We start from the raw sequence: 25945 nt of genomic DNA, 5'->3' as shown, positions 1-25945 counted from the left end.
TCATGTGATCTTCTTTGGTGAAAGTGAAGTCATCTACCAATAGGAATGATCACTGATGTTTGTAAATAGAAGGAACGCAGCGGGGAGTCTCCCACAAATTCTCCCCATATAACCAGCAGATCTGTACAGCGCTCATTTGTTCCTATCGTACCTGGAATCGTCATTTCAATCTGCCTTAGCTGAGTCTGTACACAGCTGGAGAGACAACACTGCAAGCCAGCATGGATTTACTGCACTGAACAGTGCTATCTGTCTAACACTGGCTGCATGCTGACAAACAGGGCTAAGCAACATGCTGATGATATTTGATTATCCAATCAGATTGTGATATAGCATTCTTCCTAATAGGAGAGGATAGGGACACTGACCTGGCATGGTGTAAGGATCACAAGACTGGCAGAACAGGATTACCTATCATCCCTTTATCTAGTTCTGCTACATTGACCAGTTTCTAAATTCCTGAATTCCTTCTTCCTTCTGAGGTTTTAATACGTTTGAAACCCCAAAAAACAACAATGCAGCTTCTGTGGGGGCTACACAGGTTTTCTGCTTAAATTCTTTGTAATTCAGCCACTTCCTGTCCTGAGGTGACAACGCTCGCTCATCCTATCATACCAGGACAACAGAATCCCTCCCCCATCTCGTCTGATAGGAAGTTATCTGGCAGGATCAACAGTTGTACCCTGAACATCCCAGTCTGATGTGAAGCTCTGCGGATGTTTGATGTCACACACAGAAATAATGGTTTCCATCAATGTGACTTTTGTTGGCTTGTGTTAGGTAAATGCGTGCTGAGTTTGCTCGGGGTCACGTTCCTCCTCCGCATGTTTTTTATTCTGTAGTTTTGCAGTTTTTGGCATGGAAGCTCCGCAGAAAGCTCAGCACCCTCTGTGTTCCAGCTCCCTCACAATGACATCAGGCTGCCCACAGCCAAGAAAGCCGACCGTCACCGAGCTCCCATAATGGTTTGAGTGAGGACCGGCGGTGTCATGCCAGGAGTCAGCCAAGGGCCTCAGGTGCCCCTTACAGAGATGTCTTAAAGTGGACCTGTCATTAACTAAACAAACTCCAATCAATTGTGCTGCAGTGCTGATAGGAGGGGAGAGCAGAGCAAACAAACTTATTAATCTGCTGCTTTCTCCTAACAGCTGGGGGGAAGGAGCACATATGTAAGCAATATTGAACTGCAAAAGATAAAAATCATGTCTCCTGTACAGGTCTGTGCTGTGTGCATGGACTGAAATACTTTGGCAGGTAGATCTGATCACATATTTGTATTCTCTCAATGTTACTGATTTATTAAAGCTCTCCAGGGCTGGAGAGGATACACTTTCACCAGTGAAGCTGGGTGATCCAGCAAACCTGGAATGGATTTCTTCAAAGTCATTTCCTGTTTGCTAGCAAATATTGTTTTGAATTGTGGACCAGATCCATTCCAGGTTTGCTGGATAACCCAGCTTCACTGGTGAAAGCGTATCCTCTCCAGCCTTGGAGAGTTTTAATAAATCAGGCCGTGTCTATAATACAGGACACATTGGTAGAAATGTAAACACGAGATGGTGATTTAGGATTCCGCCCATGTGAGAATACATTGTGAATAGATGGTGATATGTGTGGGGAGTGAAGATTGACACCTCCCAGGGGGATCACAGGGGTCAGGCAGAGTTTTACAAGATCTGTCAGCCATTGAAGTTTTCTGCAATCTAGAGACGGCAATCAGTATGGCTTGCGAGATTTGGTCTGCTGAGAAAGGCACTAGTAATGTTCCTTGTTTAATAACTTATATACTTACAGGGTTCTCCCCAGGCACTTTTAGCTGGGTGCACCACCCGGCACTTTTCAGCACCCACCCGGCTGTTTTTGGGTGGTTACCAAAGAGTTTGGTCACAATACAGGGGCTGCCACCCACCTAAAATTTCTTCCCACCCGGCTTAAAAAAATTTCTGGGTTGAGCACTGACTTACAAGTGCCAGGCAAACCAGAGAATCTCGGCTTCCTGTGTGCTGGGAAGGAATGAACTTGCACATGTATGCTTGGGAAATACATCAAAACAGCTCGACCAATCAGCATGGCCAAAGATCATCTTCAGCCCTGTACAGAAGTTCAATGGATGTCATATGATTGGAAATGATTTTTTATGATCACTTCCCATGATAGATGAACGAAGGAGCGCTACTTATAATGCATCATTATGTTCTATGCAGAGGAGAGGGGGGAGGACAACCATGCAGCACCCTGCTGTGCTCTCCATTGAAATGCTCACTGATCATCCCTGATTGGGATACACATGTCACCTGATACGGCCATTCGTGTTGGGTGAGAATCATCTGATGTGTGTAGGCATACGTATAGTGAAGAGAATTATTTGTTATTGATCCTTTTAATCACTGTTCATTGTATGGAGGTGGGTGAGATAGAGATGCCCAGCTGTGCCCATCCTACTCATTTGGAAACATGTGGCAGGACAGATCATCAAACAATGCCAAGAGGGAGGACAGCAGTACAGATATTAGATTTGCACCATAAAAAAGGAAATCAAGAGCCTGTCCACAGCCTAAAGCCTCGCTCATAGGTCTGTCCAGGTATCAGGGGATTGTCACTGGAAACTATTTTCTGATTGTTTTCAGTGGCAGATGAAGGAATGAGCAATTCACACACAGCACTGTTCTGTTCAATGGAGAGGATGCGCAAGTGGCACCCCACTGTGCTCTCCTCCATAGAAATGCACAGTGATCATTCCATATCGATTGATGAACTACGTTGGGGGATCGCCATACACATGTCAAAAGATAAGCACAACAATTCCCCTCAGGTGACTGTTATCTGAAGTGTGTAGGTGGCTTCAGTTGATCAGTGATTCGTATTCATTTTTCATACATAAGCACAGCTGCTTGGTATAGTTATTAGCTTCCCGCCCACTGCTTCCTGATTTCCATCTGCTGCTGATAAAGGTTGACGGGTAAACAGTTTCAATTGTTGATGGTTATTGCATTTGTATACACACAGAGTGCTGCACATCAAAGACCTCCGCAGTGCATGGCCCGGGGGCTCGCTACAAGTAAACTACATTACCATGAGGCTTTGTGTCCAGACATCTTATATAAACTGCTAGATATGGAGGGACTCATATACAACCCTTGTCAGGATCAAGCTTTTTCAGAGTTCTCCTTCCTAAAGCAAACGTAAAACCAAAAATATAACCACTATATGACTGTAGGACTGCAGCGCTGCGGTTTGTGTTGGTGCTATATAAATGAAAAATAATAATATTTCAAATAAATATATATATATTATAACATTGTAGCATTCATCTGGTGATCCTGCCAGTAGGAAACTCCCTGACCCCAGGTGACATCGCTCATTTACTGTTGCATGGTTGCCCTAGGAAGTTAGGATGTGAAAGTCTACAACCCAGAGAAGAGGATTTGAGGGGTCAGTCACATGAGAGGAAATGGTACCCTGCCCAAATTAGAGCATTTACCCCCTTCTGCCACACTGTACACATCCTACCCTATACCCTTATTTGTTTCTGTTATTCCATCTCTCTCCCACAGTCTACAGATTCCCTAATTACTGCGAGGCCCTCATGACGAGAATGCTTTCTTCTTCTGATTTAATGAGCGATCTTTCTTTCTTTTTTTAATCTGATCTTCCACGTTTAATAAAGCTGGAGACAGGCTACAGCGAGACCCCAGCAGGAGCCAGAGATGGGGGATGAAAGCAGGAGCAGTCTCCAACCTTAACTAAACCTTCTTCCCGCAGTGCTCTGTTGTCATCTGATCTCATCATGAATTAAAGTCCATGTGTACTCAGGTTTTACCCCTGGGGTGAGTGCAGCCAATTGTCACCAAGTCCTTTATTACTGATTATTATCCCTACAAGAGGATTTACAGGAATAATCAAACACACTAGGGATTAATTAATACCATATCCAACTGATAACAAAGTACACAAGACACATTGCTACACAAAGGTCTTACATTGATATCATTTGTGATTGGAGGAACATAGATAACAATGTGTGAGGATGGCTGAATTGAGTCTGCAGATTTTACTGGAGTCTGGATATTCTGGATTTGCCAGAATATCGAACCAACCTAAAGCCAAAGCAGAATGGAATACAGAAGTGCAAGCTTGGATCAGGAGGTGGAGGACAGGGTATAGAGAGGCATCAGCTTATACTGGCCAATCTTTTTTTAATGCAGAAAAGATATTGCCAATTTCTTTATGCAATTTTTTACTGCCTACTGTGTATTTTACTGGAATTCAGCTTTGATTCTAAAAGGTTTGTACACCATACACTGAAAAGAAGGATATGTGATGGAGAAGTGGATAGTTGAAGAGATTTAGTTGCAAAAAAGAACACAACAAGGACTAAGTATGCAAACTGCACGATGGATTTTTTTTTCAAGATGCCCTTTGGATATGAGAGCAGACCTGACCATGAGGGTATAAAACCTCCCAATTTTCAAGATGGTAGAGGGACACATTTTGCACAAATTATGAAAGCAGATGGAACTCTCCTGTCTGACTTTATGTAGGCCCATGGTCTCCACTGTATTCCAGGAATGCTGGAAAAGTTCTTGCACGTCTTCTTGCACTCTACACACATCTGATTTCTGTTGCTGGAAACAATCTTTTCTGGTTTCTTCTAGTAACACTGAAAAAAATCAAGTGCTATACACAAGGTTGGGGGTGGACAAGTGAGTTGCACGCCACTGAAAAAAAAGTTCATCGGCTGCCTGTGCGCTTTCATTCATTGATCTGTCAGAACTGATTAAAGAATGATGTCTGGGGACTGCTATACACGTTAGACTTTCATCTAATTTGATCACAGAAGTTCATTTCGGGCAACAATGTGTGTGTGTACGTTACTCTTTATGGGTGTGACATCTGATAACAAATTATTGCAGTAGGAACAGGTGATGTCCTTTCTGCAATAAAACACACTTAACTGCCAAATGTTATATAACACTATGATGCAGTTATTCAAAAAACCTGAAATAAACTCCCAGATTCATGCACAGGAGTTCCCAGCCCAGCCAATAAAGTTGGTTAAGGATCAAAACCAGGAGGAGGAGAAAAAGAAGTTGTCGGTGCTCCTGATGGATTGGGGACAGGTGAGAAGTCAGGCAGGTAAGAGTATTTTACTGCACAAGGGACATCGCCTGTCCCTTCTGCAATAAGGTATCTTTCTCAGCATGTTTCCTTGGGGCCGCCATACTCTCCCACATCCCAAAAACAAGCAGTTAGGCTCATTGGCCACCCTTCAAAATTGGACTCTGACTGTGTTAATGACAATTGACTATGGTAGGGACATTAGATTGTGAGCACCTTTGAAGAACAGCTAGTGACATGACTATGGACTTTGTGCAGCACTGTGTAATATGTCAGCACTATATAAATAATAATAATAACAATAATAATAATCACAGCTTTTATGGGTAAGGGTTACGTTCCTCTTTCATTAGGAGATGAGGGGAAATGCGGCATACAAACACATTTGTTCCATAAAACCACTTACTTTCCACACACAGCATTCACATATCAACCTAGTTGCTATTAGAATTGGGGCTTTAAGGGCCGGAGGGATTTGGATGTAAAAGAAGGAGCTATGGGGTAAGTTTAGGTTGGGCTTATCTGCTGTCCTTGGTCAGGGCTGTTGAAGGAGTTGGGAGTATCAGATAAGAATGTTGTCTTAGCTTAGCCTTTTGTTATTCTTATTGTCAGCGGTGGTCAGCTAGATAAACACAAAAGACAGGTCGAGTTCTAAGTCTGGTTTTAGTTATGCGAGCCTTGTTTTTATAGTAGGTCAGGGATTTTTGGAGAGTTGTTTGTTACTTAAAGATGGGATGAGCATGACTTACTGGCATTTATTGTGCACATTCCAAGGCTTTGTACGGCTTATGATTTTATATCACGTTTTTTCTGGTTCTCAGGGATTTGTCCTGATCCTTCCTGGCTGTAAAACTTGATAACTTTGGCCGGGTTTGGATAAGCCAGTAAATGAGTAATATTGTTTGTAAATTTGGAAGCAGAGTAAGTAAATAGGTTTTCATGATAAGAAATACTGCATTGTGTATATATTAATTTGATGTAGGAGGGCAGATCAGGGAACAGCTGGGCTCCACATAGACATTGGAGGTGAGAATATGTCAGGGCAATTGAACTCCAAAGTAAAGTTTGGGATTGATCTTTATGGCTTGTTGGTTTTTTGTTCAAGAAGTGTTCCTCACGTGACCTGACCTCTAACCTTAAACTAACCTTTAGGCTGCATGCAAAGGCTTTATGAACTTGTGATCATCTCAGGAGAAAATCCAGGGTTGGTACAGCTATCCCCCATCTGTCCTGTGATCTGCTTTTCTGGGGCCACTTGATATACTTATTACACAGTATTTATATCACCATCATATTACACAGCGCTGTACAAAGTTCATAGTAATGTCACTAACTGTCCCTAAAAGGAGCTCACAATCTAATGTCCCTACCATAGTCATTATTGTAGCCTTAGGTCAATTTTGGGGGGAAGGCCAATTACCTAATATCATGTTTTTTTGGGATATAGGAGGAAATCCACACAGACATAGGGAGAACCCGCAAACTCCATGCAGATAGAGATACGAACCTGGAACCTAGCGCTGCAAAGGCCAGGGTGCTAACATCTGAGCCACCATGCTGCCCATATGGGCTATGAGATGATTTTATACCTACTGATAAGTAGAAGAGTTTGTGTTCTCACTAACCACTAACCAAACTAGGAAATGCCACAATCTGCTGTCCCATTACTATGATGGACGATCTTAGTAGTCATCTGTAAGACATATAGACAGCAGGAGACAGAAGACATTACACATTGTTGGGTATTAGGGAGACCTGGAGGAGCATGCTGTTTGCAGTAAGTGCCACTTTAAAGATATGTCTCCCCATTAGATATGTTGTAAAGCAAATCAAGATGTTTCAAGTTTTAAAACTATTTTTCAGAGAGGCAGGAACAAAAAGTGCTCTATCATTATTATTGTAATCCTCTGATTATGTTTAGTGCAAATAGAAAACACCCCAATAGGAATGTTTTAAATTAAAAGTCCAGCCCTGTGAAAGGTATTATTTATCCCATTCAAAGTCCAGTGCAAGAGTCTCTATCCGTATTCACTGCTTGGAACTAATAGGGACTAACCCTACCGATCGTACCGAGCTTTGTGTGTTACTTCCCCCTCCTATGAGATTGTAAGCTCTTCTGTTTAGGGTCCTCTCCTCCTTCTGTGTCACTGTCTGTATCTATCTGTCATTTGCAATCCCTTTTTAATGTACAGCGCTGCGTAATATGTTGGCGCTTTATAAATCCTGTTTATTATTAATGATGATGATAATGATGAAAGACACAACAGATTGCCTCCAGCTCATCCTTACCCATCCCCTTTCTAAAGAACTAAACAGGGCTGTGTATAGTATTTGCATTTGTTTGTTCCAGTATCACTGGAAATGATCACACAAGAATTTGATGTGTCAGAGGTCCTGGAGTTAAATCTCTCAGATTCACTCTAAATGTATGCAGACTGATCTGGCTTTATAATGCATGTTGATAAGTAAACACACTTGTGCATTTCTTGTATTGTGTCAGACTGGCCCGACAGGAGTGTGTTAACTGTAACCTGAGTGGAAAGGTGTACTTTTCCAGCAAGGTGAGGTCCTCCTTCCTGTCACACCTTGCTGGTATTTGGTAAGAGTCAGGACTGGAGCTACAGGTAGTGGCTTGCATATCAGGAGGAAGATGGTGATCTTCGGAGGGGGAGGAGAGGCTGCTGTGTCCTCATGGAAGAAATAAGAGAACAGAGGGCATCTACGCTGACATTGGCAGGAGTGTACGGAGGTAAGGTGTTGGGTCCTGGGGTTTTCGGTTTTATAGAAGCTGGACATTTCAGAGTAAATAAGGAAGCTGTAGATGACGATGAAAAGGTGGAGAACTTTTCATGATATAGAAGTAAGCTGGGAGGGACATGTGTATGAGTATGAAGCACAAGATGTGAATAGAAACTAAAGGGAACATCTATAGAAAGCTGAGGCTATATTAGAACCTTTCATCAGATGGTATCTCCTCCTGTGGTATTGTCTGTATCCGTTTGTCATGTGCAACCCCTATTTAATGTACAGCACTGCTTAATATGTTGGCAAGTTTATTAATAATAATAATAATAATAATTTGTAAAAGAGGTAGCGAGCTAATGAAGTAACATTGGATCAATGTACACCGCCCAATTGGTGCTGGCTTTACTTTAGTTTACCAATTCTAATTTGGCAAAAGTCACAAGTCTTGCCCAGGATAGGAGAAGACCAGCCTACAGCCTTAGGCGCAGAAGACTTTTGTAAAAACTAGGTTTATTTAAAAAGGAAATCTTGGGGAATCCCATGGACCTCCTAGGGCATATAGAAATGCAGATGTACTCTGACTGCCTTTGGGCATCAACATTGCATGGTGCAAACATTAACACAAATGATTGGATTACCTGAGCTTTCATATGTATTTTTAAAGCAGAATGAAAGGGAGGAGTATTGTAGTACAGGAAGTGGCTGCCTGGACTAAATATTGCAAGGTGGTGGGGCGCAGTAGTAAACAGAACATACATTTATAGTTGGCATTCCACCAAAGCTTGGTTGGTTTATGTGCATCTGTTGGAATATGTAGAGGTTGTTGCCAAATCCAGCCAAAAGAATGGTGGCTGACATCTCTATGGGCAGCCTTAGTTTGGTAAGATTACTTGCAGCGTTCACCTGAAGGCTCAGTGTTTAATCCACATTGAACCAGTATTTTATATAAAGCAGGTCATGGCGTGAAGCTTGTGTTGTGTATTGGAGCATTCTCTAAATAACAAAGCAGAGAACCTGTCTTAAGCTTGTTATTTTTCTACAAGTCATTATGTATGGGTTGTTAGACAGTGTCTCTGCATCTGCATCTACTGTATACTTGTGTTACCATTGTGTATCCGTTGTGTATTTTGTCCTACCTGCACTCCTTGCACCCCCATAGCTGGCAATAGAATTAGCTGTTTTGTCAGGGTTCAAGCCCAGCACTATCACAGAGGAGTTGGAGGCCACACGCTCCTCCATACCTTTAAAGTGGAATTTTCCATCAGGCAGGTTATTATTGCAGGAAAGGACAGGATATGCAATAATCTGTCTTACTCACCTGATTGTGGCGGGGAACTGTCAAAAAAGGTAAGCTGTACATGCACGGCTCAGCCTTAATGCCAGGATTCCCGGCTTCCCCTGTGCATGCTAGGACTGAATGAATTCCTGCGCAGGAGTTATGTCATCCTGGCCCGACCAATCAAGATGGTGGAAGAGTAGGATGCAGAAAAAAAGAAGTTGGAAGATGGCCAGGACACGGAATGGGTACAGGTGAGTATAGAGGGTTTAATTCCACTTTAAACCCCATACAGATGTCAGATAGTCATCCGAAGATTTTCACCAGTAACAATTCTTAATTATAATTTCCATTGACAGATGAACGCTATACGTACAGCGCCGTTCTGCTCCCTGGAGAGAGGAGGTGGAGGATTAGCTAGCGGCACCCTGCTGTACTCTCCTCCATAGGATTGCACAGTGGACATTCCTAATTGGTCATTAGTCAATCAGCTACAGCAGATTGATGAAAGACCTCTGGGAACCGTTGTACACATGTCAGATTTTGTCCATGACAAGCACAACCGTTCAACTCGGAAGACAATCGTTTGATGTGTGTACATAGTTTTACTTGTCAGCTAGGGCCTTTGAGAACTTTAGGTGACAGGGTCTTTTTAAAGTGGATTATGGATTTTTTTCAAACATGCTTATGGCTGTGGTAAAGTTTTGAGGATGTCAGTATAAGGCATATATGTGTAAATATTGGAATAGAGACGAGGAGAAAAAAGAATGATCCTTGTCTCTGTAGCAATTGGTTGGATGTTTAAATTTCTCTTTTTACCTACATTAGAAAAGGACTGGTGGGATGTGACTGATTGCAATGGACAACACCTCCTCCTTCTCCTCCACCAGGTAATAAAGCTCCCCTGTGCCTTACTGCCCGGGCTGCAGAGCCACAAGCTGACCAAACCACTATGAGATGGTTGGAGCATACCGCCATTGATGTGGATATAAATAGCTGCACTGAAGAAGATGATTCACCTCTGTGGTCACTGAGAGATTTGAAAGCGTGCACATGAAACAAATGATACTCTATTTTGCATGTGAGTCAGTTCCTGGTTCCAGCATGAAATATAGGCCCATAGCTGCATTTAGGAGAAACGTGCTATTAAAAAGACACGCATGCATTGTCTGGAATAAGCCACCTTTCTGTGAAGATAATTGTACAGACTAAACAGACAATTTGCTTAACTTATCTCTTGTCTGTAAGCTACTGAATCTTATAGCTGAATCTTATAGCTTTCTCTATAAAGGTATCCGCTTCGGTGCCATCCCATCAAGATTACATTGTAACAAAACAGAATTCAATTTTTTAATCTTGAGTACAAAGCAAGTTGGATTTAGCTGTGCAGGCGATTGTTAACCATTCGGGGAAATGGGAATAGTAAGGGCTTATGCTGGCAGACTTTCTGGTCCATCGCTATGTCTTTCATTAGAATGCATTATAAAAGGTAAAGGCTGTATTTGACCTCTTTTGCATGAGTTTCAAATGCAGTTGAAACATGCTGCATGGAAAGAAATGTGGCGCAACATGCCATGTAACTCTGTTTAATGTTGGCCAACTGAATCCAATTTCACTCATTCATGTGTTTATCTCATCCGTTGTACAGAGCGGATATCTCTGGGAAGGGATGATCCAAGGAAGGTAAAATATAAGAAGGATAAACTTCATCTTTAAAGTGGAATAAAAAAAAACCCTAACCCACCTATCCACATTCCATCGCAGGGCACCACCATCTTCCTTCTCTTCTTCCTTCCAGGGGAAACCTTTGGCCAAGACATGCCAGGATGATGTGACTCCCACATAGGCACACAGGGGTTCCTTCATCCCTGGCACACACAAGGGTTTCCCTGGCAATGAAAGCTGGCGCTGCGCATGCACAACTCAGCTTTGTCACTAGATACTCTAAGCAGTATGGAAGGTAAGACACATTGGGTCTGATTTATTAAAGCTCTCCAAGGCTGGAGAAGATACACTTTCATCAGTGAAGCTGGTTGATCCAGCAAACCTGGAATAGATTTCTTCAAATTCATTTAATATTTGCTAGCAAATGGTTTGAATCCTGGACCAGATCCCTTCCAGGTTTTCTGGATCACTCAGCTTCACTGATTAAAGCGTATCCTCTTCAGCCTTGGAGAGCTTTAATAAATTAGGCTCATTGTTACAGAAAGGACAACGCTTGTTCTTTTCTGCAATAATGATCGGCCTGATCAAGCACTTTAAAGGGTGACTACACTTTCACCAACTGTGCAGTATTCCTACGTGTCCCCTATACCAGACCTACATTAACTTCCCCTCCCTGGACTTATCCTTACCCGAGATGTGGTGGCTGGCAGTTCCCACCTTTGTTTACATTCCAGCGCCACAGTAAACGTGTCTGCACATTGCAGTCCTTGTGTCCCGAGGCAGCAAAGACAACCATAGTGAAGTCTGTAGGGCTGTCATACACCGGACTGTAATGCTAGAATGTTAACAAGAAAGGGGACCCCTATATGTCGTATCTCAGGTACAGCCATATACTCACGTTAGAGAATTGTTCACATTGTACAATGCTCGATAAACAAGTATTTACAAAGAAAGACATATTAACCCAAGTTGCTATATGTAAGGCAGTGGTACAATTGTTCACAGACCAGTGTAAGAACTTAAAGATCACACCAATCCAAATGTGTGGTTGTGTCCGTTATCATTTGTAGTCCTGGAGACATCTGTACACATGATGGACAATGACAGATAATTACTAGAATGGATCTGACATGATAGAATGTTTTGTTGTACCTGTAAATCATCATTGATCCATCATGATTTGACATAGTTAGACACTTTTTACCAAACAGGTATTGTTTGTTTTGATTAACAGTTATCTTGTGTAAGTACCCCAGGTATGGATTTTGGAAGGGAAGGAGGGTTAATTAGGGTCAGGGTACATGTTACTAAGCACATGCTTTGGGATTAAGTGATCTGGAACCTCGTCTTTCTGAAGCAGGACACTCTCACAGCAGCGCTGGTTCTTAAAGGATCCATGTCTGCACACTTGACAGGGGGTGTCTGTGAACTTTACTAGTACTGCCCCTATTCATTTTCCATGGGGCTTCTGCCTGGAGAAGCCACATGTAAGGTCTCCACAGAGGCAGCGGTACCCTGGAAGGAGGAAGCGGTAAATGTACTGCAACCACTTGGCCAGCGTGAACATAGCCTAAAGGTGCAGGAGTGAGTAGGTTGCCACTGCTGACATACTTTTGAAAGTGTTGGTTGCCTAAATTCAACATTCAGAACATTTTGAGCTACTGACCTGGAGTAAGTGTGTAACCAGTGAAGCTCCTTTTTATTTCAGATCAGCAACTACAAAAAGTATGAAGCCAGAGAACCATTAAGATAGCCAGACAGCTAGCACAAAAGGAAGTCTATGTTTCACTCAGCTCTTCAACCTTTCAGTTGGGTTTTCAGTGCTGCTTTTCTCTTCCCAGTATTATTTATTCCCATCTATAATATCAGAAAAGAAAATATGTGCAGAACTATCCTTTACCTTTAAGGTCTATCCCGGAAATATTTTTTACTTTTCACTTTCAGACGCTTTTTTTTTTGGTGTGTCAAATTCAATTCTTAGACTTTGTCATTAATATTTGTTTTCGAGACAAATCCTAAATGTAAAAATCATGTTACAAACTCATCTGGAGATGACATAATAGCAATTGCAGTAGACTGTGGCTCTGTGGGACATATGGGGAAAATGTTTGGCCAGGGATTCGCTTATTCAGCAGTGAATTATCCCTGAAAAATAAAATGTTGGCAACTTTGCTATGGGGCAATATAACATCCTCAGATAACCTTTAGATGAAAAAAGTAAAAAAAAGTGTTTTCAGTGATGGCTTATTCTGAATTGTCATTTTTGTTTATGGAACATTTTGATGTACTTTAAACAAATTATTTATTCATTATTGCAGAAAAGACATCGCATGTGACTTTCTGCAATAATGAGAGAACATTTGTAAAATTGGAACTGATTTGTAAAAGATAAGGCGAATTTATATTAAACCTTGAATGTAGATTTCAGTTACATCGACTGATAAACATTTGATGCAGAAAGGCTAACACTAAATCAGCAGATCCAGGAAGATGATATGTACGTATGCTATTTGTCAGTTGTATGAAAGGAAATGGTAAACCCTAACTCTTGAATCTCATATTAATTTTATCATGGTAATGTCATTACAAAATAACTTTTGATCTTTTTAATTTCACAGATTTCTTTAATAGCCTTTTCAGTGGTGCTGCAGTAAAGTTGTAATTTACCTTGGATTTTACTACAATGTGCCTCCAATTGTGAATTGCTATGCTGTTTTGCATTGTGTCCAGTAGCAGCCAATATAACTAAACCGCAGTGCATCAAAATACATGTGCCATGCAACACTGGTATGCATACTGCATGGCACATTCACCATACAGGAAACAGAAAGTCACTATTTATAAAACAGGGAATCTGACAATCCCTCAAACATGCAATGGCAGTAATTGAGTCTCACCAGGGAATGTTTGTCGGAATGTCGGAATCCCTTTTTTTTATAAATAGAGCCCCAGGAGACCTGAAAAGTGTTTTGCTACAAGAGACCACAACCTCCTGTTGATTTTTGGTTGTTGGACTTCAATAAGCATTTGATACCTTAGGCTACATACACACGTTGGATTTTTGTCATTGGAAAGGATCATTCACGATCCTTTCCAACTTCAAAAGGCTGAAAAATGAATGAATGAGTGCTGTACATACAGCGCCATTCTGCTGTATGAAGATAGGAGGGGGGAGAACTACAGAGCAGCACCCAGCTGTGTTCTCTCCCCTTCACTTCAGTCTTGGAGCCACCAGGGCACGAACAGCATCAGATGAGCGCTGTACATATTCTCATCTGATACTAGCCCTGAAGTGATAATCGGATGAGAAATATCTGACATGTGTACGTAGCCCTAGTGAGGGTGAAAGCAATGGCTGATGCTGGAGCTGGTGCATGTAGACAGGATCTGGCTAAAAGGTGATGATCAACAGCCATAAGATGCAGTTAGGATGACCAAAGTATTAAAAAATGGTCATTTCTTGTGAGAAATAATAATTTAGCAAAATATATGTAATTTATTTATAGTTTGAACCTTTTTTAAAGTTTTTCTATGTTTACGTATTTAGTGCTTTTTTACTAGTATCTATCTTTTTCTTCATTGTAGGATTCATGGAACCCCTCAAAATGAAGCAGTGCTATTTCAATGAAAGCATCGCTTTCTTCTACAATAAGAGCGGAAAGGATTTAACGACGATATGGAGGCCGAAAGACTCTCTGGTGGTTGGCCTGGGACTAACTGTGTGCGTTTTTGTGCTTCTGACCAACATCTTAGTTATAACAGCCATTGTAATCAACAAACGCTTTCACTATCCTATCTACTATCTCCTAGCCAACCTGGCGGCGGCCGATTTATTTGCTGGAGTGGCCTACACTTATCTCATGTTCCATACCGGACCACGGACGGCCTCCCTGACTGTGAAAACGTGGATGCTGCGGCAGAGCTTACTGGACACAAGTTTGACAGCCTCGGTGGCCAATCTGTTAGCCATAGCTGTGGAGCGACACCAGACAGTATTTACTATGCAGCTTCATAGTAAGATGTCCAACCAGCGGGTCTGCATCCTTATAGCTTGTATATGGCTTACGGCCTTGTTGTTGGGTCTTATACCTTCGTTTGGCTGGCACTGCATTTGTAGTATTGAGACTTGTTCACGGATGGCCCCTCTGTACAGTCGGAGTTATCTCATCTTCTGGGCAGTTTCCAACTTGGTGGCTTTTTTGATTATGATGGTGGTGTACTTGCATATCTTCATATATGTCAAAAGAAAGATGGTGAGGATGTCTAAGCACACATCGTTCCATCCCAAATATCGGGAGACCATGATCAACTTGATGAAGACGGTGTTCATCATCTTAAGTAAGTACTACGTTGTGGTTTTTAAAGTTAAATTAGAGATGAACCCAAACCCTACATTCTCATATTTGTTTATGTTGGTGATGGTTGGAGTAAAGTTATTAGGATGATACCTGGTGATCCTGCCAAGAAGGTCCTTACTTATATGCTTTCGGTACAGGGCAGCATTTCCTGACTTTTTTTAAATTGCTGGATCCCTTGAAATACTTTCAGGTCTTAGGGAACCCCTTCTATAATTATTGTATTCACAGCTGACAGTACATTAGTGTGGTGAATAGTTTGAATAGTGGTGAATTAGAAGTGGGAATATTGCCTCTTAAATTGCTGGCCAATGGGAAGAATATCACCCTTATGGATAGCCAAAAATATCTTTGGTGTCTCCTAAACTGACCTGAGAGGCACAAACTGCTCAATGTTCCAGGAACCCCTAGCAATCTCTGGAGGAACCCTGGGGTTCCTAGAGTTCAAGCCAGGTGGTAAGAAATTGTAGGCAGGTAGCATCCCCTGTATTGTGACACAACTTTTCAAAATAGCCGGGTGGACACCGAAAAGTGCCGGGTGGTGCACCCGGCTAAAAGGGGACCTGGGGAGAACACTGGTCCCGTAGAATGTGCGTTAAGAAACACTGATAAAAAAGTACAAACTTTTCCCATGTCTGCCAATTGTTCTCCTGTCTCAAAGAATGAAAACCAAAACATTATAATTAACACAAGATGGAAATAATGAGACACAGCAAACTATATGTTAGAGTTTACATCTACTTAGGTTTATTTTTATAGCTGCTTGCATCGGCCAGGGGTGTTGGCATGCATGATAATAGGTTGCATTAAAGCTTACAGAAGGTGTGGTAGGCGTATTACTCCGAATTCTGCACGTCACATGACTTCGCCGCTGGAGATTAGTATGCTGGGATCAGTGAGATGTTAGGATTGTTGTACTGTTTGTTAAATTAGATCTAAACTCTAAAAGAACAACAATTTGAAAGAAAACTAATGCAGCCATCTCATCATCCAGGGACTGCAAAGTTGACATATATATATATATATATATATATGGGTTTACGTTTGCTTTATTTGCATACAGTCAACAGGTAACCCTTTTGTTGGTGTGCCTGTGCTCCATTAGATGTTGTTGCTGTTGTTCACATACAAAAGTGAATGCTCACCTTGCTTGCTTAACAAAGTGAAGCTGTGTTCACTTTGATCACAATTAATAACTTTCTATGTCTAAAGGTATGTACCTATGTCAGATAGTCTCCACCCCGGACGATCCGTCAGCCTTGTCTCGGGCAATAATTTGACATATGTACAGCGATCCCCTCTTAGTGGATTGATGTATGATTGATCATGAACGCCTACTTTGCAGTCTAATGGAGGAGCGCACAGCAGGGTGCCACTCAGTCATCCTTCTCCTTCCATAGAACAGTTCTGCGTGACCAACGCTTGTTCATTCATCTGACATCTGTCACTGACCTAGTTTAAGATTTCATTCTGTATCCAGATGATGTAAATGTGATATTGAATAATGACGGTTTTACAGTTAGAGTCTTAAGTCACTATATGGCAAGTGACCTCTGCCTTGACATGCCCATGGAGGATAATCCCGGTGCTTGCCGAATCTACTTGTTCAGAAATCTGACTGTACTTTTGGCTCAGATTTGGGATTCTATCCAGAAAAAAATAGATGCCTTGCAGGTGGGGTGTGTGAGTGTAAGAGATGATCTTATAATGATATCAGCATGATATTGCTGCATACAGAACACTTCCTGTTAGTAATACTGTACTAGCCCCTTTTGTAGCATTTCTTGGATCTAAAATGACTGATCAGAGAAGGCTTTATTACATCGATACGGAAATCACTGTAAAAGGTAACCATTCCTGCAAGAAGCATGGAGGCTGCCATGGCTGACATCTTATTCTGATGGAGCCCGTGTGTCATTATTATTATTAATATTATTTTTAATAAACAGTAGTATTTATATGGCACCAACATATTACGGAGCGGTGTACATTAAATAGGGGTTGCAAATGACAGAAAGATACGTACAGTGACAAAGGAAGAGGAGAGAACCCTGCCCAGAAGAGCTTACAATCTAGGAGAGAGGTCCTCGGCTTTGTGTACTGACCTGTAACAAGTATGCATATATGTGACACCTAGTACCAAGTATTGACCCTGGGGGGGTAAGGCAATTGGCATTTTAGAAAAAGAGGACTCTTCTCTCCTTCTGAAACCCAACTCCATTATCCTGGTTCTCTCCCATACCTTCTTCCACCCTTCCCAGCTCTCATCTCACATCTCCTCCCAGCTCTATTTTCTCCCATCCTTTACCTTGTTCCTAGCTCATGTCTCCCCTTTTCTCCTGGCTCGCTTCTCCCCATTGTTCCTGCTCTCCCTACCCGGTTTCTTCTCCTTATCCTCTTATTTCTCTTCCATCTTCCTGGCTCTCTTTCTCGCTAGTCCCAGCTCTCCACATTCATCTTGTCAGCTTTCCTCTAGATCTCCTGATTTCAATTCTCCAGCTCTATTTCCTATCCTTCATCTCCCCCATAATTTTGCAGCTCTCTTCCACTCTCATCCTCCCACCTCTTGTCTCCCTCTCTTCTAGCCGTCTTCTAGTCTATCCTCCCGGGTCTCTCCTTCTTCTTATCCCAGCTGTCCTCTCTATCCTCTGAGATCTTTTCTCCTTCAGCCTCTCCTCCTAGGTCTCTTCACCTCCATCTTCCAAGCTTTTTTCCTCTCTCCTTTGCCAGCTTTCCTTCTCCCCATCCTTCCAGTTCTCTATCTTTCCAGCTATCCCCTCCCCATCTCCCAACTTCCTTTTTTCAATTTTTCCAGCTCTCTGCTTTTCCATCTTCCCGGCTTTCTTCCTTTCCCATACTGTGCTCTCCTCCACTATACTTCCAGCTATCTTCACCGCCATTTTCCTAACTCTTTCCTTACAGTCCTTCCAGGTCTCTTCTCTCACATTTCTTGATCTTCTTCGTCCCCATCCTCCCAGCTTTCCTTTATCCTTCCAGGCTTCTCATTTCCATCCAGCACCCTTTATCTCCATCCCCTCGGCTCTCTTCTCCCCCATTCTTCCAGGTCTCTCTTCCCTCATCCTTCCCCACCCCTGCTCTCTTCTCTCTCCCATCCTCATTCTCCATCTCTTTTAGCTGACCTCCCCTTCTACTTCCATTTTTCTCTTCCAGCTGTGCCTTTACTCTTCTTTCTTTACAGCTCTTTTCACTTTCTTCTTTCCTTTAGACAAGGAGTTCCCAGCTATAATCACCATATTACAACTAAAGAACTCCCCCACACATGAAAAGCCCCTTAATGTGATCGCTGCTACCCAGAGCAGTAATATAGAATAATACAGTAATACAGAATGTGCAGCTCTTCCCAGATAAATAACTAGCAATGTTTTTGTTTCAGAGGGCCAAGGACAAGTTTGATGTAAAGTTGCCCTCCAGCAGCTGACCAGCAAAGTTCTATTTTTTATTGTCTGTGCACACAAAACTAGGAGTCTGATTGGTCACTGTGGGTTTAGATAAACTTTAAGGGGTACCGGCACTTCTCCACAGATGAATAATTACTGATATCCGATTGCCTCTACAGTTAGTACATCACAATTGACTTCATAGACTTCTATGTGTCCCAAAGCAAACAAAGGCAGACCCATAGAAGTCTATGCAGAATACATCTTTGGAGAGAGAGGGTGGGTTAGTTTAGGTCAGGGAATGGGACACAAAGGATATCTGCACTTTATTTAAAAAATGTAAAGTAAAAGTGTTCCCTTCCATGAACTCTGCACAGTGTGGTGAACAGACAGAAATAATCAGTCCATATTAAGGAGGAGGGGAAGCCTGGGCATGCTGTAGTATAAACATGAGCCCCAGGCTACAGTTTCCTTATCTTTTACATTCTGAACATCCATTTTTCTTGCATTCATTTGTAGTATGTCATTTGATATAGAGGCAGAATTTCTAGAGGCCAGTTTTCACCAACCATCAGACTACAAATTGCTCCCAGGGGTCACCAAGGTGAGAACAAGTCAGAATTACTTGTTAATAGAAAGCAGATTGTGGTGGGATCAGCTAATATCTGTGTATAATAAATCTTCACAATCATGGTAATCAGTTCTGCCATCTCTGGTTATGGCCAACTTAGGTATGTGGTTTTTGCACATTCATAAAATGAAGCTCCACCTAAAGAAAATATGCAGCCCAAAAACTCTTTGCTTTGGATTTGGGCAATGATAGAACAAAGCTTCTGGAAAATATTACGTCCGATAGAGTTTCTTCTATTGATGACATGAGCTACAAGTCCCATTTTTAGTAGCTAAGTAGCAATCTTACCTAAATCTCCCCATCAGGTTTTACTGTCATCTGTGTCCCCGCTGGGAAGATTCAAGCTTTCTGTTTGGCCTAGGAAATATTGTCAGATAGTGGTAGTAAAATCATAATTGTACAGTTGGGGTGGTATTGTAATTTTGAATTTGTCATGACTTTAGGGACAGGAATAGAAAATAGAAAATCATCCAGTAGGGACACCTATCTAAAGCCTAATGCACATAAGCCAGTTTTTTCTATTCATCCAAAAATGATTGTAATAACCCATTTTTGGGGTTTTCTAATTGCACGTGTTGGTATTGAGTGAATCCAATCAAAAGCCCCAGTCTGTCCTATGGTTCACACCATGCCCACCACACGATCGTATGGCCTTGGGCCTGATATATCAATGCTCTCCAAAACTGAAGATGTTAGACTAGTATTAAAAAAACCTGTGTGATCCAGCAAACCCGGAATGATCTGGTCCAAGGTTATAACATTAGTCAACTAATAGAAAAGAAGTCCATCCCAGGTTTGCTGGATAAGCCAGGTTTACCCATATTCTTCTCAAGTCTTGAAGTCCCTTAATAAATCAGACCCATTGAGCCTGTATTATTAAAGCTCTCCAAGGCTGGAGAGGATACACTTTCATCAATAAAGGTGGGGGATCCAGCAAACCTGGAATTGATTTCTTAAAAGTAATTTGCTAGTGAATCTTTTTAATCCTGGACCAGATCCTTTCTAGATTTTCTGGATCACCCAGGTTCACTGAGGAAAGTGTATCTTCTCCAGCCTTGGAGAGCTTTATTAAATCAATGCATTCTGGTTGCTCCTCTTTATGTCTTCTAAACCTCTGAATTGTTACGGAATTTTTAAAATCAAATTTAACATCTAATCTAATAAAAATTTTGAAAAGTGTATGCGGAGCATCGGAGAACATTGCATGCAATGTATACTCATTCCCCATTGGCACTCCCAAACCAAGAATATAAAAGAACCTTGGAGCCCACAATAAGAAAAAAGAGAAACATTTTAGTTTCCAGGAGATTTTTCTTGGCTCCGTTGTTTTTTTTATGTTTTGTTATGTATTAAGATGCCTCCAAGCAGCTTTCTTACTCAGCAAGGGACTAGTAAGGACGTCATTGAGTAATTGATATGATTTTCATTACACTAATTTATAAAATCAATAGTTCCATCTGTGCTTCAATAAAGCCGGTGTGATTGGATAGAAGAGGGTGAAAAGTAAAAGTCTGAGATATGAAAAAGGAGGGGAAGTGTGATTGCCATGAGCTTACACAGCAGAAAATGTTTCCAGTTTGATGCAGGTGTTCAGATTGTGAAATAAAGTGTAATTTGGTGGTGATGGAATGCAGTCATGTCCTCCGCTCCTCACGTGATAACTCCTAACCTAGAATTCATCTGTATAGAATTCAATAATTCAATCGAATTGTACACATGATCTGGCTCTGTAGAAAGGATCTGATCCCCCTACATTAGATCTGCTCCGATCTGTCCCATTCATAAAATATCTTCCCATGTAGCTAGGATCTGAACCCCCTACATAGAATATGTCATTTACAGTTAAGATCTAACCCCCCATTGTACATGAGATATGTCCCCTGTAGATAAGATCCCCCCTTCCTGGACAAGATGTGATCCCAATAGATAGGATCTGAACCCCCTACATAAGAGCTACAATATAAATCTGCCCTCTGTAGATAATAAATGCCCCCTGTAGATAGGATCTGAACCTTCTACATAGGATCTGTCCCCTATAATATAAAATCTGACCTCTGCAGACAAGACAAGCCCCCTGTAGGTAGGATGTGACCCTGGTTGATAAGATCTGCCCATAGGATGTGAACCTCCTACATAAGATATATCCCACTACAATATAAATCTGTCCCTTGTAGATAGTATATGCCCCCTGTAGATAGGATATGAGCCTGGCTGATAAGATGTATCCCCTGTAGATAGATTTCTTCCATATCAATAGATTTGTCCCCTGTAGATGGGATTTGCCCCCTGTATATAAGATTTGCCCAGTGCACAGTATTTGCCAGCAGTGTTGAGTAGCATCGCCCAACATGGTTTTAACACAAGAACAAAACAATTCAATCCTATGGCTTCACTTCACACCAGCCCGCCATGTTGTTGTGCATCACATTTTGACACAAAGCCCTGCACTGCTAAACAAATTCATTCAAAAGAACTACAAACAAATTGAGAACAAAAAAAAAAGAATAAGAAAAACAAGCAATGTGTTTTACCAGCACATTGCAAAGCACATTCACACATCCTCACATCAAAGCAGTGAATGTGGTGTGAAGGAGCCTTACAAGTCAGTGACAATGCAGCAAGTCAGCCTGGAGGGAAGAGACAGTACCAGCCAGGCACTGACTACTAATTATGGCTGCCCACTGTCACAATACATTGCTCCTTTGTTGTCCCACTTACTTTACGTACAGCCTGTTACTGTTTGATTTTACTTTCCTTCTGGTTTGGGATTTTGCAGTTTTTAGTTTTGGAAGTAGTGCTGAGGGGTTAGGGATAGTAGACATGAGCAGATTTTCACTTCTAAACTTATTTCTGAAGTGAATGTACAAATAATTTAGCAGCCGACCAATTGAACGGTTTTCGGTGCCCTGACCAGTTGTGAATAGTCTGGACATGTCTGTAGATAATAAAAGTATTTAAATTGTATAGAATGTATAAATGATTGAAATACGTATTGCTCATGAAGGCAGAATCGTGTATAGTTGTGTGCAGTGTGCAACCCAAACATTTTTTTAAGCTGGGTGAGATGAAATTTTAGACGGGTGGCCACCGCTGTATTGTTACCCAGCTCATCAGCGGGGTGGTTACCCATAAGTGCCGGATATCCGGCTAAGAGGGGCTGGGGAGAACAGTGTAATGGGATCAGTCGTCTGGGCTCCACAATGGCACCAGATCATCGTGTGTAGTAGACCTCAGATTGGTCTCGGTTCCTCCTTGTGACCACAGTCACCAATACTGACATTTAGAATTGCCATCAAAACGGTAATAAAACAGAATGTTTCCAATGTGGAAACTTCCTTTTAGACAACTGTTGAAAATAAAATTCACTTCACTTATAATCAGATGATTTTAAAGAGACCCTGTCATCAGACTGGCATGTATAAGTCTCCCTTGTGTAGACATCCATAGTCCCTGAGATTACCACCATCCTGATTGTGATATCAGAAGATCCTAAGCTGTCACTGAAGTGATTCTTCCATTTGCTCCTTCCCCAGTAGCTACATATATGATTATATTTAGGAGGGTGGGACAAAGATGCTGGGCCAGCACAGACAGTGGCTAGACATTCCGGGAAGAGGAGAGGGCTATGGCGAGAGAGGGCTGTATTGGGGAATTATCCAATTTTCAATGCCACATTGTAAGTAAAATTAGAGCAAGCAAAATACCTAAAATGATGCTAACTAGAATTCCAAGAAGCAAGGAGTACACAGACAAGGATGAAAATAGGAAATAAACAAGGGGACAGACATGACTATAACAAATAGGAGACATGTGCAGGAATAAATCACACTCCCAGCTGCTGTATCTCACATTGTTGTGATGCCGATTCCCCCCCAGTGACTCTCTGGGACCTATAAAGGAGGCTCTCACTACAATCTCCTCCGATAAGACAAAAATGCGGAGCCAGGGAAAAGTTCACACTACACATTTTTGTATCTTCAGCAATATGTTTGATTCTGAAGCTTTAAAGTAAACCTGGCTATTAGCTATCCGAAAAATACATTTGTATCCAATGAAGCAGAATCATGTGATTCATTGTTGCTGGTAGATTGGAGATTGTATGGGATGATCAGCCTTTAAACTCCATGTAAATGACAAAACTACCCTTGTAGTGGGGTTCCCCCTGCATGACATGGGTTAAATACACATTTTTCTTGACCAGGGTACCGGTAAAACAATCTCAATCCCAAACTTCTCATGCATCTTCAACAGTTCGTTCTTCATTATGTACAATGCAGGAGTCATAGTCCTGCAGGGTGAGGATTCCAATGGCCCATCCACAATCCATAGCATTGGCACAAGTGCCCTGTAAAATGTATGTTTTGTCTATAAAATGTAAATGGCTGAGCACCTTCTGTTATATAGAGGTGCCTATACATTCCTATGCTGAAAGCCTCATAGCTGTATATCTGCAGTGTGAGATCTAAGGCACAACCATCTCAGAATAGGTGAAGCAAAGTCCTGGTGCTACCTAGATGGCCACTTTTAGAGACACAGAGCAGAACTAGGCATTGTAAGTCCGCAGACTTTGCACATAGCCACATTCATTTGTTTAGGGAGCCATAATGACAGCAGCCTCCAGAAGTCCCGTACCATGGGCCATGGTGTTAATGCACATGAGGAGATTTATGGGAGAATATCTGTGGCTACAGGCAGAGCAGCGCAGTGAAAATTGATGGAACAGGGCCATGCTAAGTCTGGGGAGCCATTCATACTATACTGGGGGCTGCAAAAATGGACTGAAACACATTGTATGCAGAAATTTGGCAGTGCACATGTGATATGGAGGTGCATTGGTGTGCCATTCAGGGCACAAATATATGTAATCACGTTATCACAATGCCATGTTGTGAATGGGCCCTGGTTTTGGTTAGCAGCACTGGGTGGGGGAATGAGGGGATTATACAGGGAAATTTAAGAAAATATACAGTTATCCTTTTAAATGAGGAAAACAATGTAAGAATTTCATCTATACCCTGAACATACAAGATGAACTTATTTATAAGTAAGCTGACCTTCACGTTCTGCCTGGAACATATTTGTTTACATTTTTCTGTTTTATTTCCTTGCAATTATCTCAATAAGCATCTTTATTTAGATTCTACTCCTGCCCTTAACCTTTACATTGTGCTGTTTGTAGCTGGTAAACTTTGCATACATAGAGGTGTTATGTAAACTTATGGAGCTTGCGCGCCAATATTGAAAGCTGAGGTTAAAGGAAACCCATTCATCATTTGTCAGGGGTATTGCATTTTATTATTGTTTATTGTGTTAAGACTTTTATTAGGAATAAAACTGCCAACTCAGGTCATCAGCTTGAATTTGTAAAAACCCATCATTTAATGTATTGGCACGTAACAATGCATTGAAAATGAATAGAATCACAATGCAATGCACTAAATCTAAGTTACCATAAAAGATGAATGGACCCTCAGCTAAGCTTTGGAAATTAGGATGCGGCAGGGTCCTTGTGATAACAGAACAAGGTTATGAATGTAGAACTGGCTTTAATACTTTCAGTAAATGGAGGAACTGTTTATAGAGAATATAGCAGGCCAATCCAAACCCGATGGCCCATCTCACCTTAGGTTCAATCACCTCCAGCCATTGCATACCAATCAGTGCTTTTGGAACCTGTGTGCCCCATAGCATTACCTCTCTGCTGATCCCCCTCCTCAGTGACTTTGCCATAGCTGACTGAGCTTTGTGTCTTGGAGTCGTGACACTTTCTCTGATCGAATCATGTATTAAACTTTGTATTGGACTCCAATATACTTTACCTACCAAGAATATGGAAAGGTACAAATGACATCCTTGCTGGACGTAAAGCCAAACCTAAACGTTTTATGATAGCGGAGTGGTGCCAGGGACTATGGGATCCGACTGATGGCACAGAACATCACTTCCCCATTACTTCGCTTTCGATACGGTTTCCCATATTAGGAATTCTTCTCTCCATCCATCATCATCCCACCTAATAACATGTGGTGTATCATTTCACAGAAAACTCACAAGCATTTCACACTGGCTGCAGACCAAATACTTTTGTGAAAATATTCACATGAAAAATGTGCCATATCAGAATTTTACATTCTATATTAAGAATATATCATATCTCTAGTATTAGTTCCTTTGATTCAGACTGAGTATCCGATATAAAAGTTACTCTCTTGTTAAGTGAATGTGCTAAGTAATGTGTCAGTTTAACACCTCCAAGAGTTTATGACCTCTCACAGAGATCACACTATTTCTCTAATGATGCCTTTTTCTTCTTTTTATCCTACAAAGCTGCCATCGTCCCTGTTCAGGCATTAAATAAGGTAATCAGGACCAAGAACCTGGTTCAGGGACTACACAGTCATGCTGTCCCCAGACTTTGACTGTTATGTGTAGAAGTTGACCACATGCATAGCTAAGAACACTCAGGGCTCTATTTATAAAACAGGGAATCAGACATTCCCCTAAATATTCCCTGTACATATGTTTCAATGGCAGTAATTGATTCCGATCAGGGAATTTTTGAGGCAATGTCAGATATTAAGAGTTATCAATTATCAAGCTGAAACTTCATCCCTATTTCACACAGATCCCCAAAGCTCCTGTGTTTGCCTTCAAATCCCTTTACAGTTCTTGTCCCACTAATCTTTCCGACCTGATAGAAAAAATTTTCTCCTAGCTGCTCTTTTTGCTCCTTCAATGACCTACTAATGACTTCCTC

The 25945-nt window shown here is 41.5% G+C and overlaps 1 protein-coding gene across 3 annotated transcripts in view; it reads left to right on the top strand.

Annotated features, from left to right (window-relative positions):
* Nucleotides 1-25945, top strand: part of LPAR2 (lysophosphatidic acid receptor 2) — a 36650-nt gene that overhangs the window by 2945 nt on the left and 7760 nt on the right. The window contains exons 2-3 of one of the 3 annotated variants that reach the window (XM_072399673.1): nucleotides 9968-10029; nucleotides 14390-15142. In XM_072399673.1, the coding sequence (XP_072255774.1) occupies nucleotides 14395-15142 (748 nt within the window). In that variant the 5' untranslated portion in view covers nucleotides 9968-10029; nucleotides 14390-14394. Of the gene's footprint in view, nucleotides 1-7728; nucleotides 7868-9967; nucleotides 10030-14389; nucleotides 15143-25945 lie in introns of those variants that run through there. The other 2 variants (XM_072399671.1, XM_072399672.1) reach the window with 2 other exon arrangements.

This window comes from Pyxicephalus adspersus, chromosome 2, assembly GCF_032062135.1.
Source record: "Pyxicephalus adspersus chromosome 2, UCB_Pads_2.0, whole genome shotgun sequence".
Lineage (NCBI taxonomy): Eukaryota > Metazoa > Chordata > Amphibia > Anura > Pyxicephalidae > Pyxicephalus > Pyxicephalus adspersus.
Note: the sequence above shows the minus strand (reverse complement) of the source record. Positions and strands in the feature narration are given on the sequence as shown.